Below are 15,886 nucleotides of genomic sequence, written 5' to 3'. Positions count from 1 at the left end.
ACTACGTATCTTCAGGCAGGAGCAAGACCTATAATTTTAGGAAAAATTCATAAACGGGTGATTTACCTGTTTGACATTCACAAAACGTACGCACTCCAGCCATATATTCAAGAATCCTTGCCCACACTGAGCACACTCTTGTTTTTTGGAAAGTATATTGCATGCTTCCAAGTTCTGTTTTACTGCAGTATGTAGAATGGAGTCTTCTTTGGTTAACTGACTGAAAATAAATCTTGCCGCTATTTCCTGGATAATTTAACAGATACAGAATACAACTCTTGAAATATTTTCACAATATGTGGTATTAGGTCAAAATAAATACTATTTTGCCACTTAAAACTGAATGATGACTAATCTCAACACTGGAAATATCAATTAGCAGTTAAAACAATGGTGAACTACGTGTACTGCCACTGCCATTAACTTCACTGTCCATAATGTCATTGCCATTATTTGCACTGCACCTTTGCCATTGCTATTCAGTTCATTAACTCAATTTGCTGCCACCTGAACTTGTCTTCACATTTCTCACTTTCTCCTTCTCCCCTTTTCATCTTCTTGTTCTTTCCAACACTGCAAATCTATCTCCCATCCTGCTGTGTTCTCATATGCATGACCCTTCCACCTCCATAAGCACAGTCAGCTCAGTTTTGCACAAAAAGGAATTAAGGAATTTTTTTAAAAATTATTGTGCTTATAAAAAAATGTTTATAAACTGCAAAGCACGTCAATCTATCATTATGTGAAGGAAGTACAATTCAACGTATTAGAATCCTGATAATCGACAAGCAAAATGAGCATTATCAAGAGAGAATGTATTCTGAGACTACATGGCCTCTCTCTCTCTGTTTCAGATCAAGTATTAGAGAAAGCTGGATTTTGGAAAATTATGGTTATTTTATGAATGGAATTGATGGACTAAAACTATCTTGAGACTTCCCTAGACCACAGGTCCCCTAGTGAGGTGCAGAGGCACCTTTGGGGACTGCACAGCGGGGGCCGGGCTAGTCCCCACAGGTGGTGGGAGGAAGTGCTATCCAGCCACTCCCTGCTCTGCTCCAGTTTCACCCTCAGCCAAGTCCCTGACTCCTGGTCCGTCCCCAGTCTCGGAGTGGGTCCGCTCCCGCTCCCGCCCTTGGGTCTGTCCCCCCCCAGCCCCATCCCCAGTTGCGGCCTCGGCCTCAGCCTCTTTGCCCCCGTGAGCCACGGCTCTGCTCCCAGCCCTGGCTGGCACCAACAGGAGTAAGGAGGGGCACGACCCTCAAAAGTTTGGGGACAACTGCAGTATAACAAAGGCTGGTGAGAGCGAGAGTATAATTTAAATGTGGCTGGCAAGCTGCAGTTATAAACACTCAGGGTGTAGCTTGAATGCTGGAAGGCTGTTTGTGAGCAGCCCACGTGGGAATTCCTTCATCAAAGCATCGTAAGGCAGCCAAGGTTGCAGGGCAAGGGTGGCATGGCTGCTCAATAGTCTAGACTGTTCCAGGCCTTAAAACTTTCACTGAAGTTAATCATTGCATTAATTACTTTGATTGATAGGCCTTTGTTAATGTTCTGTTGTCTTTGAAATTCTTGATGACAAGGATTATTTTGCTACTAATTGAAAGGGTAAGCGGATATATTTGTAGTGTAACTCTTCTGCCAGGTGGAGTTGGCAGTCCCAAGGTCGGGGTTCAATATCCTGCTGTTCCTCTAACAGTACAAAACAGAACTGGCTCTTACCCCCACCCTGTAATCTGGGAAAATTTACCAGATGTCTCTAGAGGCAATACTTTCCCTCTCGCAAAACGCTGAGTCTGGTATAACAAAAGAAAACTTTTAATAAAAAGGGAAAGGAACCTGGCATTAATTTGAGAAAACACTACAACCACAATTCGAAAGCACATCACCATGAAGAAATACCCACCCCAAAGTATATTGGGTAATGTCCTTTGCCTCAGTTTCTCACTTTGTGGTGTAAAAATCCAACAAACGTTCCTTTAAGCTGCCATTGCGCTCTCCCTCCACTGCACCCCACCCACAGTTGCTGTCCTTGGTCAGCAAAGGCTCAGAGTTCAGAAGTGCGTTCATGTGAGTTCACTTCCCTCCCTGTGGGCCAGTGTCAAGCAATGCCTGAAGCTGCTGCTGCTGCCTCTGCAACCAACTCACAATTGCCGCCATTCACTCTGTCACTGCTGCTGCTACTGTTTACTCTGATGCCACATTCTGTGGAAGTTAACCCAGCTCTCAGTGATTTTAGCAGGCAGCGGTGAACCTCACTGCAGGATGGGTTGTCTCTTTCACCGCAAACTGTCCCTCATCAGCTCTAAGGTTCAGCAGCTAGACCTTATCATCAGTGATTTCAGCTCTCCTAATCACTTAACAAAACAAAACTCTCAATTGAGCCTAATCAATTCTACCCTTTGTTGGATTCCCTCTGAGACCTTTTCCACTTGGCTTATCCAGAACACATTGTCCAGTCTGGGAGAACACTTCATCCAGTTCTCTGGGATCCAAAATTCTCAGTTCAATTCCTGATTTCGTCACTCAGGTTCCTTTATTTGGCATACAACAAAGCTACTCTGAGTTGATCAGACCCAAGCGTAAGGGTGGGTATAGGCCATACCACACATCCAAAGTTACACAGAAAACCTCTTCCTTTATATACATTTATACATGATATTGCATTTGCTATACATTACATCTCATTGTTTTGGATTGGCTTGGTTACTTTGCAGGAACCAATCCCTGTATAGCATGTTCTGTCCATGTGGAACTTGCTCTTTATTTCCATGTTAATCTTGTCCATTATGCCTATCAGGTTGTTACTGCTTACCTTAGTAGCTAGCACAGACATTTTGACTCCAGCATACTGCTTGTTTAGCCCCTATTTACAACTTAACCTTCCATTCACCTTCACTATCAAGCCTAAGAAATGAGGCAAGTTACTTATGACAAGCCAGGCCTACACCTTTAACGTGAAGAGGGGAACAGTCAAATGATGTCTATGGGCTATTTACGCAGAGCCCACACCACCAGGTACAAACACCGTCCCTACTTCCTTGCCTTTCATTGGGATTTGCATTCCTATCCCCTTCTTAGCAGTGAGGTTTAGTTGAGAGTGACCCCTGCCCCCGCAATCGGAGCAGGATAAGTACAGTTCTACTGCCTTTACTCACACAATCAGGATAACAACATTCCATTACCCCTACACTCAAGACTAAAAGTGATTTGTAACCCAACACCAGCCACAAGTGACCATTTTGGCAGAGCAGTTCCCTCTGTTGCACACCTATGGCAGAGTAGTTGTGTTTATGCAAATACAGTCTGCTCCTGAAGTCCTTTTCCCCCAGCTCATGTCGTGTGTCGGGGACAGCTCATTCAGACCCTGATTATAGTAGCAATTCTATAAAAGCTACAAAAACAGCTGTCTGCTAATCTCAGAAGCCCAGCTTATTCTTAATATATCCCCCATTAGACTTTTTGTTTTAAGTAACATTTTCACATAAGTAAACTTGTAAGATAAACAATTACTCTTTGGCTAATGCATGCAATGCTTCTTTATATAACAATTAATATCTGTATTACTAAATATATCCTAAATTTCTTATTAAGACCAAGGGAGACCTCCTGTACAAAAAAAGCATATGCAAATATATCATATTGAGCAAAAGCCATCGTGACAATGATATTATAATCTTCCTGTTGCATACGCTGCAGGAGTGGGAGGAGAGATATAAAAGAAAGGAGAAACTGGGTCAAAGGGGAACTTGGAAGGTTGTATCCTCTCCCCTCCTGGCTGGTTAAGCAGAAAAAGCCTATGGGAAATACTGCACATTGTTTCTCAGTTGATATTGTTTTGTGGACGATAAAACATGCCTTGAGGAAAGGATCTTAAAAGACTAATGACTAAAACTTTATTTCTCTTCCATATGTGGTGAAACCATTACCACTTCTGGAAGCCTAACTTGTTCTTCTGTTGTCTATTCCTTGGAGCTATGATCAGTGGCACCCAGGGACCAGACAGCCTTCTATAACAAAGTATTGTTTATTTATAACCAAAGCATTTCAGAGAAAAAGATCTTAAAACAATAAACAGTCTAGACACATGGCATCTCCCTAGGCTTACCATCCCCTGGAAGCTTGGGAAGGCCCCAAGCCTTCAGACATGCCCACAAGGACCTGTCTGTGTCAGTCTGTTCCCACCAGGAGTCACTCACTGACAACTCCCTCCCTTTTTCCAACTTTTTTAAATGTGTAATGTTCCTTTGATCTCTAGGCTCCCAGTATTGGCAAAACAGCCAAGTTACTTTGACAGAAAGTAGCATCTTCAGTCCTAATAACTCAGTCATTGTCTTGTAATAGCCCACAGGTGTTTGTTGAGGCTGCTTCTCTGGAGCTTCCTGCTCATTTTTCCAACAGCCTCTATTAAACTAAACCAACGCATTCATATGGGAAAACTCAATAACCCAATATAGCTACCTAGTGACTCACTCACTAAGTACATCACATATAGTTACTGTATGCACATAATACAATTATTACTAGGATGTCAACGATAAAAAATTAATCGTGATTAATCGTGTAATTGCACTGCTAAACATTAATAGAATATGATTTATTTAAATATATGGGTGTGTTTTCTATATTTTCAAATATATTTATTTCAATTACAACACAGAATACAAAGTATACAGTGCTAACTTTGTATTTATTTTTATACAATATTTGCCACTATAAAAAACAAAAAAAGTATTTTTCAGTTCACCTAATACAAGTACAGTAGTGCAATCCATTTATGATGAAATTTGAACTTATGAATATAGAATTATGTCTAATAAAACCTGCATTCAAAAATAAAATAATGTAAAATTTTAGAGGCTACAAGTCCACTCAGTCCTACTTCTTGTTCAGCCCATCACTCAGACAAACAAGTCTGTTTACGTTTGCAGGAGATAATGCTGTCCACTTCTTGTTTACAATGTTACCTGAAAGTGAGAACAGGCATTCGCATGGCACTATTGTAGCCAGCATCGCAAGATAGTTATATGCCATGTTATACCAATATAATAAAAACCAGCAGGATCTTATTAAGAGGGATAAGGCAAAGATGCCACATTTATTGTAAATATAATAATAAGGCAAAAGATAAAAGCAAACTACATTGTTTTACTACTTATTCCTATCACTACTTATTCCTTATACACACACACACACACACACACACATGTTCATTCACACAATCATTCATTCAGGTTCTGTATAGGTGTTATAGTTACCAGCCTAGAAGTTGCTCATGCCAAGTTACTGGCCAGGTATCTTGGCCATGAGGATGAAGCCGAGTCTGTGTCAGATGCACCTGATGCTCCTGGAGGTTGGCAGCCAGAACCAGGGACTCAAAGTTCTCAGTTTTTAGACTCCATTTTTATAGGAATTAATTCCTATGTTAGTCTATGGGAACCATTTCATCCTGGTGGTGTTGGCTCAATTAGCATGGTGTTGGCTCAATTAGCAGATGGCACATTCCTGGTGTCTCCACATTTGTCTAAAGTGGCACATTCCTTCCAGGTGTTTGGGGTGGATCCCAGTTTACCCTCCGGGGGTTGTCTAGTGGTCCACTTGACACATTCTTTGGCCAATGGATCCTTTCCAGGCTGGTACCTCCCTAACTATTCACGTACATCAAACATTCATCAACATACATTCCATATCTTAACCATATTTTAATTTACTGCCTACACCACTTCTGGGGTGTGTGTTAATTCCTATGAGATTCCTGGCCCTGTAATCACAGAGGGTGGGAGTCTGTTTGTTTACATTGTATCAATTACAGCTTAAGGCTAGCACAGTGTTTACTTCAAGAACAAAGTCAATTAACTTGTTTGTAAGTTTTATATAGTAATACTGTATCTTTCACAGGACAGATAGAATCAGTGTTTTCTACAGACAGGAGCCCACAAGCCCCAATAGAAGAACTAAAAGACCTCTGCACTTGGTGAAACTGGGGGGGTCACTGTCACTTGGGGGAATCACTGTTAGTGCCCTCTTTAATATCCCTACAGCCAGATGCACTAAAGATTCATATGTCCCTTCATGTTTCAACCACCATTCCAGGGGACATGGATCCATGCTGATGACAGGTTCTGCATGATAACAATCCAAAGCAGTACGGACCGATGCATATTCCTTTTTGATTATCTGAATCATATGCCACCAGCAGAAGGTTGTTTTTCTTTTTGGTGGTTCAGGTTCTGTAGTTGCTGCATCAGACTGTTGCTTTTTTAAGACTTCTGTTAAGCATATCTGGCATGTAAATAACTTGCAATGCCAACTACAAAAGTACCAAGCAAGTGCCTGTTCTCACTTTCTGGTGACATTGTAAATAAGAAGAGGGCAGCACTATCTCCTGTAAAAGTAACAAACTTGTTTGTCTCCTAGTGATTGGCTGAAAAAGAAGTAGGACTGAGTGGACTTGTAGGCTCTGAAGTTTTACACTGTTTTGTTTTCAAGTGCAGTTATATAACAAAAAGAAACCTACATTTATAAGTTGCATTTTCACAACAGAGATTGCACTACAGTACTTGTATGAGGTGAATTGAAAAATACTTTTTTTTATCATTTTACAGTGTAAATATTTATAATAAAAATATACACTTCGATTTCAGTTACAACATAGATATAACATATATGAAAATGTAGAAAACATCCAAAATATTTAATAATTTTCTATTCTATAATAACAATATTCTATTGTTTAACAGCATGATTAGAACTGCAAATAATCATGATGATTTTTTAATTGCAATAATTTTTTTTTGAGTTAATCGCGTGAGTTTACTGTGATTACTCAACAGCACTAATTATTACATAAAAACCTCAGGTCCACCACAGTTTGCATGAGAAAACAGTAAATTACTAATTTTACATACTGTAATTAGATAGAAATTAAATCAATAATTGACAAATATGCAGAATTGACTGCTCAGTGACACAGAACTGTAGAGTTCTTTGTCTATTAACTGGTTCCACCACAAAGAACCTGCTCTTGTTGAAGGTAAAACTAATTAATCTTATCTTACCTACAAGAAGAGTATGGATGTAATCATATACTTGCTTTAGTCTTGATATATTGTGCTTCATCCAAAACAAAACTCCTGACTTTGTAAAAGGTGCCACTGGAGCCAAATCCCAAGATCTTGGCTCTGTGTTCATTCATTTCTTACTAAAGCAAAATTCTCCACTGATATCAATGGGAGTTTTCTGGAGTGCATGCCAAGTAAGAACCTCCCCCGTCCTTGAGAACAAAAAAGACTGACAATTCATTAAAATTATTGTAACATGTTCTTGTATTTTAAACAGATTTTGCAAATAGCATTTTAAAACAAGAAGATATTTGTCACAGCAAACATCTCTTTGATTTAGATTTAGTACCAACACATTGAAGCTGACTCAGGGTTATTTACCAGCATTCATAAGCTGCTTAGCACTGCCTTATCTAAGCACTATAAAAGTATTAAAAATACAATTAAGAGCTGCCTGGAGCAATAAGTACTCCAACTTAATCTAGATGTTATCAAGTCTCCTCCCATGATCATGATATCATCTCTCTGTTCTGCTTAATCTTGAGCTGCTAGTTTTGTATACGTCACAAACTTTTATATTGGCCTGGTTTTAGAGGGCTATATTGCAAAGAGATGTGCCTTGCAGTGATCTCCTTCAAGTGGGCGTCCTACAGTCTTGGACCTAAGGTTAAGAAGGCTTTGCCTTCTATTTTCTCAAATCTGTATCAACGTTCTGATAATTGGTGAGGGGTAGCTACAGCGTAGGGTTTCTGACCAAGAAGCAGTCTGAGTTAACATAGGTCTAGCCTACTGAGGATTTTATACATTAGAACAATGAATTAGACCCAGTAGTGCAGAGGATGCCATGACCGGTTATGGAGCACTGGTCCTTTGGCGGCATCTACACCAGCATTTTCTATGAAATCTCATCCCTTTGCACTACTTCCAGTGCACCTCAAAACAGGTAGAAATGAGTGACAAAAATTGTGCAGATTGTTTATACCAGTTAATAGTGGTGAAACTGCAACAGTGGTAGTAAAATGATGAGTGTTTTCCTGAAGAATGCTAGTAACAAAAAACTTCAGAGATGAGCCACCAAATTGTGTACTAGCTGCAACTTTTGTCACTCTCCTGTCCAGGTTGAGAAAGAATTACAGTACTTTTGCCTGGATCGGTAAAATGTTCATAAGTGCCTATGTGACTGAGGAACTTAATTCCCATTTTCAATTAAAATGAATGATGCCTAAGTCACTTTTGCAAACAGGTTAGGTACTTAAAATTTTTTTATCTGAGACGATGAACACACGAACCACTACAGCCAAGTTTTCTTCCGAGAGAAGTGAATGGAATCTGGGTAACAGCTGGAATTAGCAGCTGCAATATTATCATTGAACATCCTGTGAGCAGCCTTACAATTCCAAAGAAAAAAAATAAGCTGACAAAAAAAGATGAATGATGCAGTCATAGAGTGAGTTGGACCTGATAGGGATTAAACCTCAGTATCTGGCAGGCATTTGAGTCAAGTAATCAAGGATCATATAACGGCAAACTGGAAGTAGATCCTTTACAGATTCATAGATTTTTTAGGCCGGAAGGGATTATGATGATCTACTGTTACCGCCTAAACTGCCATTCCCAGGCTGTTGTCATAAAACCCTTAGTCAGGGCAGAATTTTGTTTTATAGCAATACGAAAATGTAAATGGAAGGTTGCTAAGTAAATGCTGATGCCCTCTCTGTTCTCCCTTCAAACTTTTCACCTCCACCTCTCCTACTTCTTCAGTACAATGGTTATAATCAGCTATGATCAAAAAATATTATAGGCAAAATAAAATATGACAAAACCATGTAGTTCATGAAGGAATAACCTGAACAGAGATTCAGAAACTGTTTAGAATTGTTGGATTGACAAGAATACTATTCAATCTTTATTTTATTTTAATCTTGAATTTTTAAAATTATGAAGGTATTAGTTGAAGTCTCTCATTGCTCACCTTAAGAGACCAAACTTCTTCCTCTTGTATGGCGCAGAAACAGGCTGTTTCTGGAGCAATGGATTATCTTCACAGTAAAGTTCCATCAGCATAAGGTCCTCCATCTATTTGAATAAATAAAGTATAATTATGTAGAAAAGGTAACAAAAATTTCAAATGCTACTTTTTTAAACAAGAAAACAAATGTAACAAATATGAATGTATAGAATGCAGGAAATATACTCATTTGCTGGAAAAAAAAATACAAGATTTAAGTGGAGTACATATTCCATTATCCTTACTAATAAATAGTATAAAAATGTAAATCAAACAAGACTGGTTGTTTTACAAGAGAGGTCTTGTGCCTAGAGTATTTTAAGTCACATGATAGTTACAGATTATCAAAATCTCTGCATTTAAGATCTAACACAGTGGAAATTATGAAAATAATGATTAAAAAACCTGTCCTTTGTTGTTAAATAGGAATGATTTTATCAACATGTATTTAATTCTGACGCTCTTGTATTCAACTCAACAGCCCCAATACCCTCTCAAGGTAAGGAGCGAAGTGAAAGGCCCTTTGCTTGGAATGTGACTGAGGTCACGTACAGCGTAAAGATGCTCATTCTATATTAAAGTAACTTTCGGTTAAACAGAGAGATCTGTATAAAGTTTCTCTAAGGAAAAGTTTGCTATTGTAATGATTATTGTTCTGATATTTATTTATATGGCAAGAATTTATAAATCTGTTAAAAAATTCTAAATAAATAAATAAGTTAAAAAAATGAAATGAGACTGGACAAATCACTTCCATATTACTATTCAGAAGTGGTCTAGGATTCTAAGAAAGCCTAAGTGAAATAGGCTTGAAACAAACACAGAAACTAAGTTCACTTTTCACTTGTTTTACGGTATGCCTAACACGTTCTTGTTTCTGAAGTATACAGTGCTGTGGAAAATGCATGGAAGTCAACAAAAACACGATATGATTTTAACTCACTGTGTATAAAGAAAACATGTACAAACTAAAGATTCTGTTTCTGGCTCTCTCACCAACAAAAATGGAATGATCTGCTAATCTTATATTTAAAAAAGAATCATGCTGCTCTTATCTCTCTAATTACTATTGTCTAGTAAAATAGAACAACAGGTACACAAATACTTTTCTTGAATCATAGTTGAACGTATAATAGGCACACTGGAATAATGAACATAACAACCTGTTCCCTCACTTAACAGCTTCAAGGACAATTTAATAGAGTATCTGAAAGTCTATTATAAGATCAGTGGTACTCTTTCTTGTTTCCTTTTCTAAGAGTAATGACTTTATTTTAAGAAAATGTAAAGCCTTATTTCTGGGCAAGCCTTATTTTAAATAAGGCTTGTTACAAATTATCTAGCGAAATGAATAGTCAAAACAGATATAATTTGCTGATTTAAGATATATTTCCTTCGTATATTTTGTTATGTGGTGTTGATAATTTGTGTTTTAACAGTTAATAAAGCCTTTAACTTTTTAATCTCAATGTGTATTGTCTGATAATGTCTGAACCCCCTATTTTCCTGCAACTGTGAAAACTGAAATTGATCATAATCGATATTATCCATACTTTTAAAGAAAAAAAAATTCTGCCAAGCCTCAAGTACAGGCATTAAGAACAAGTTGTCTGCAAAAGGTGTTCATTTGAGACAATTTGTAGATATTCTAGGACAAAGAAAGCTTACTAAAAACCCAGCTATAAAGTGGTGCTGAATGGTTTAGGTCAGTGTTTCTCAAACTGGGGTCCGTGGGCTCCGCTGATCAACTCTTCCCTCCCAGTGCCTCCTGCATGCCATGGAACAGCTGTTCAGCAGCGTGCAGGAGGCACTGGGAGGGAGGGGAAGGAGTGGGATGGGGCACGCTCAGGGGAGGGGGCAGAAAGAGGCGGGGGCAGGAGTGAAGCAGGGGCAGGAAGAGGTGTGGTGGGGCCTTGGGAGAAGGAGTAGAGTGAGGGCGGGGCCTGAGGGCTGAGTGTGAGGTTTGGAGAGGTCCTAAAAAAATTTTAAATCAAAATGGGGGGTCCTGGGATTGCTAAAGTTTGAGAACCACTAGTTTAGGTATTTCATGAAAATCAATAATCATTGTCAGAGAAACTTTAGAAGAAATGTCCTACAAATCTGAAAAATTGAGTTCTATTCCAGTGACTATTGAACAAAAATCCAGAAAAGGACATTTATGAAAACATGAACAAAACACTGTGTACACTGGCATGAGAATTATGGCTCACCAAGTAAACCTAGAGGAAAGCTAAATAATCTCTCTCTTGGCCAAAACTATTTCTGGGCAAAAAACTCTTTTAATGGCTTTTGTAGAGAAATAAACTTATAGAAGAGAAAAGATTCAACATTTCTCCCAATGGGGGAAAAAAGGCACTTTCTAGAGTTTTGTCTTTGTTTTCTTACATAGAAAACAAAAGGCTGACAGGTTTCTGTTCTGCTACACAGAAAACAGATCTATCTCTTGCATTGCATTTTGATATAGATATAGAGATAGACTGATCATGGGTAATGAAAAAAGGGGAAGATTTTCCCCAAAACTGCTGGAATTCATCAACATTTCAATCATTAGATACTTACTATTTTACCTTTTTCCCCACTTGCTCCATTAATATTTATTACTACACCATTTAAATAAAGCTTTTCTACTATCTTATTTTGCTGTATTAGAATTAAACTACCAGAACACAGATGTCACCAAGTCTGATCTCATATCACATGATGTAATGGGAATCCTTCTTGAATTACAGGGATAGAACTGTAACAAGCACAGCTGAAACAGCTCTATCTTTCTTCGCGATTTTAGAGCCATTCAAATTTCAATCTGGCATGAGAAAACAAGAACAGCTCATCTGTATAACTGTTAAAATAAACCTGTATACTCTGATCACACGTGGTCCCAAAGAGCCTAGCAAACCATCATGATTCAGGTTATAAAGAACAGTAGTTCTAACGGGGCCTCGAGTAGGTTTCAGGGGGTCTCCAAGCAGAGCCAGTATTAGACTCGCTGGGGCCCAGGGTAGAAAGCCAAAGCCCCACCGTATGGGGCTGAAGCCCAGGTCCCTGAACCCCACCACGCGGGGCTGAAGCTGAAGCCTGAACAATGTAGCTTTGTAGGGGCCCCTGTGGCATGAAGCCCCAGGCAATTGCCCTGCTTAATACCCCCTAACACCAGCCCTGGCTTTTATATGCAGAAATCCAGTTACTGTGGCACAGGTGGGCCATGGAGTTTTTATAGCATGTTGGGGGGGTCTCAGAAAGAAAAAGGGTGAGAACCTCTGGTATAGAGCATCTCCTCTTTAAGGGTTCCTAGTATGGGCTTATTGTTTCCTCTGACACAGCTCTCTCAATTTCTTTATGAAAGTATACCCACAGTGGCTGAAGAACTTTGCTAAAGAATCCTATGACCTTGTCATAAAATTTTGAAATGAATATTGCTGCAAAAAATGAATGTTTATACACTAAAGATTTCTACCTATATATACTTGCTTTGTTTAAAAGAAAACAAAAAGGCCTTGAAATATTCTAGATTAATTTTGCTGTTAATGTTTACGCTACAGCTTTATCAGAATTCCTTGTTCAGTTACATAAATTGTATCCATGTAATGGAGGAAGAGCACTATTTGTTATGGCTAGGAGGGCTATGATTGTTGCAGAAGTAATTTAGTCTGTGAATACTGTACTGAAAATGCTAACTAACTGAGATGAGCCTCCTGCACCGAGTGCTCTTATAAAAAAATCATTGCATATAGTCACCAGAACAAAACTGTTCAGACTCTTAAAATTAAGTTTAAATAGTCAGTAAATAATTTCCCTTAAAATAATATTTTTTTCACTGAAGAGGATCACATTTACATTGTGAATTAACAATACAGAACCCCACCCTGAATTTTTACTCCATTCACCCCGCCCCCCCCTTTGCTCCATCCTTATTTTCTCAAAGATCCTTAGCCAAAATTCAACTTTGATGGATCTACCAAGACTCTAGAAACAGCAAAATGTGCAGCAGCCCTGAAGATTACCTGATAGTTGTGGGAAAATATACTGAAGTAGCTAAATGATTCTTGCACTAGAGGAATAGCTAGAGAGCAAAAACTAGCACTAAATCCATGATCATAGGCAAGATTGAATTTGTGAACATTTAGCAGATTACCAAAGGGTGGCTATTAAAATCAACCCAAAGAGGTGTGATAAATGGCCAGATTGTTCCCAGCTGCTCTGCAGGTTAGCAAAATATGGGGAAGAGTGCAAGATCCTCCTTGCCCCATTGTGCAGCAGTTAGGCACAACTGCAATCCATGAACTGACTAATACAAAGGGAACGTTCCATGACAGTACAAGCTACACCAAAGGGTAAAGAGAAACTGGAATTACTGAACCACCCCAACACCACTGGCCAGCAAAACCTAGGCAGATATGTAGAGTGGAGTAGGCTGCATCCTCGAAAGGAGCATAACAGTAGGTGCACTCCCTTCTGTTTGCCAAGGAGCTCTGATTTTGCCTTCTTAAGGTACAATCCCTCCTGGAACTTCCTCTGGAGTAGGTGCCACCCGAGCCTAAAAAGTAGGCCAGTGCCTATCAGGCACAACTGAACACTAAATATGCATTAAATGTGTAAGAATAGACTATAGTGATACAGATTTAAGCTACAGTTATATACAGCCTGAGGTAAGCATTCAGAGTGAACATGTACATAGTTACATAAGCAAAGCACCACCTAGTTACAGAATGCACACTACTATTTAAATCTGCTATATTCTTAGAAACAGGAGTATTCTACAACCACAGTAGGGCCCATATTTATTACCTTACCCCATTCTTTTTCTCTCTCATCTTTGCATTGTTTTTTTTTTTGGAAAATTTTGATATTATTGTTGGCCTTGGCTACAAAACAAGTAGTGCTTCCTGCATTAGTACAGAATAATTCATGTGAGGGTTTGCAGGGTCAGGCCCCAAATTTATAAACTCAAACCATCTTGGTTTGTCCTGTATAAAACACACTGTTTGTTATAAACTTTCCTGCTGTTTCCTAACTATGCCAGGCTGTAAATGGGTCCTCTGATAATCATCACCTGAGGGCACTACTAAATTACTTTGTTGCCTGAGCAGAATAAAGTAATTTACTAGTGCTGTTAAGTGATTATTGATGTTAATGCATGTGCACATTCAAACCTACATATTAATTAAAAAAAACCTCTACCAATTTTTTTTTTTTTTGCAAAATTTCCTTATTTCCAGTAACTTCAATATAACATGGTAATTTTCAGTAGACAATGCAGACTACTAGTGGGAAGGAGATGTTCTCCAATGCCCTCTGGAAAACAGGTCACCACTCACAAATAATGTATGCTTTAGACATAGCAATAACAATGTAAAGAAAAGTTAGAGTAGTTGAAACCATATGATTTCATTCCCCCACCATCTCAGAAGTGCCAGAAGAATCAGAAGCCAAACTATTAAAGAAGAGCATGACTCAAAACAGCCACAAAAGAACACATACACAATACACACAAAAGATTTTTACGCCAAAACCAAAGATTGCAATGCAGCAGAAAGCGCTTATGTACTGGTTAGTGGTATACCAAATTATTTAATTCTCAGAGGACAAAAGACACAAAAAAACATACAAATTACGGTCTACAAAGCCCACCACATGAGTGGGATTTTTTGTTTGGACTGTCCTACATCTTTGTAATTACAGATTAATCTTTATTCCCCTTTCCAAGTGATCACTTGGTCCAGATGTGAAACTAAATACACGCAACATTAAAATAAAAATACTGTAGTCATGACCTTTTGTAAAACTTCTCCTAACATTATACTGTGCAGAATATTACAAATTGTGGTGAAATATGTGATTGTATTTGACATAAACAAGAATTCTTTAGCAACTGGAAAGTCCTAGGCACATTTTTAAATTTGAAACTTTTGGCTCCTTGATTTAACAATATTAAAAGTATATTAATGCTATTATTATATGGAATGTTTAGGACACAGCTACTGTGGTTGACATAACTTTGCTAGATCCAATTGGATTTTGTTTGGTTTATATACAACTACTCTACACATTTTTTTCCTTGTCACTCAATGAGTTGTGAAAACTCATGATATCAATCGCTACAAGTTACATAGGCTGCCCATATAATTCATTTAATAGATCTGCAGCAAAAATTTCATATTAGAGGATAGCATACAGAAAATAATACTTACTGCTATTGGGAAAATCTGAATTTTGTTCCCTGCTACATCTAGAATTCGTAGTTTTCTCAATTGGCAAAGACCCTAGATGGAGGGGGAAAACAATGTCATAAAAATTGAAAAATATCAACAACAGTGGAATGTGAAGTTAAAAACCCCATGAGATGAGAGAGCAGTTTCAGGCATCAGAAGGCAACGTACTGATGAAGAGAGACTGAGCTACTAGATAAAAGAGAAAATAGGAGGAAAACTGAAAATTACAAAAGTGAAGAAGGCATCCATTCTTTTGGTATTACAAAAATAACGCCTGCATTTATCATTCACAATCCCCATGGATCTCTTATCTCCCTCCCCCCACATCCTCCCTCACACCTCATTACTGAATTATTTACAATACCAATATCTTCTTCTCTACATCAAGGCTTTTCCTGTTTACCACATAAGGAGCTTGAGCAGCCTGTGAATCCACATTTCTCAGACTCATATCTCCAATTAAAAAAAGCTTTAAATAGAGCTCCTTCAATTTTCAAATTACTATTGGCTCCAGCCCTCAACATCTAACTCAATTTTCATTTCTTAAGATAATTGCTTGCATCTGTTGGAACATTAGATGGAAACATATGCACAGGATTTTAGTTTAT

The 15,886-nt window shown here is 38.3% G+C and overlaps 1 protein-coding gene across 1 annotated transcript in view; it reads right to left on the bottom strand.

Annotated features, from left to right (window-relative positions):
* The window catches only part of LRRC69 (leucine rich repeat containing 69), a 38,860-nt gene that overhangs the window by 8,259 nt on the left and 14,715 nt on the right, over positions 1 to 15,886 (bottom strand). Inside the window, 4 exon segments of the mRNA XM_030553433.1 lie at positions 67 to 246; positions 9,034 to 9,069; positions 9,072 to 9,137; positions 15,258 to 15,329. Of these exon segments, the coding sequence (XP_030409293.1) occupies positions 67 to 246; positions 9,034 to 9,069; positions 9,072 to 9,137; positions 15,258 to 15,329 (354 nt within the window).

This window comes from Gopherus evgoodei, chromosome 2 (assembly GCF_007399415.2).
Source record: "Gopherus evgoodei ecotype Sinaloan lineage chromosome 2, rGopEvg1_v1.p, whole genome shotgun sequence".
Classification (NCBI taxonomy): domain Eukaryota; kingdom Metazoa; phylum Chordata; order Testudines; family Testudinidae; genus Gopherus; species Gopherus evgoodei.
This window is presented reverse-complemented; position numbering and strand designations above follow the sequence as displayed.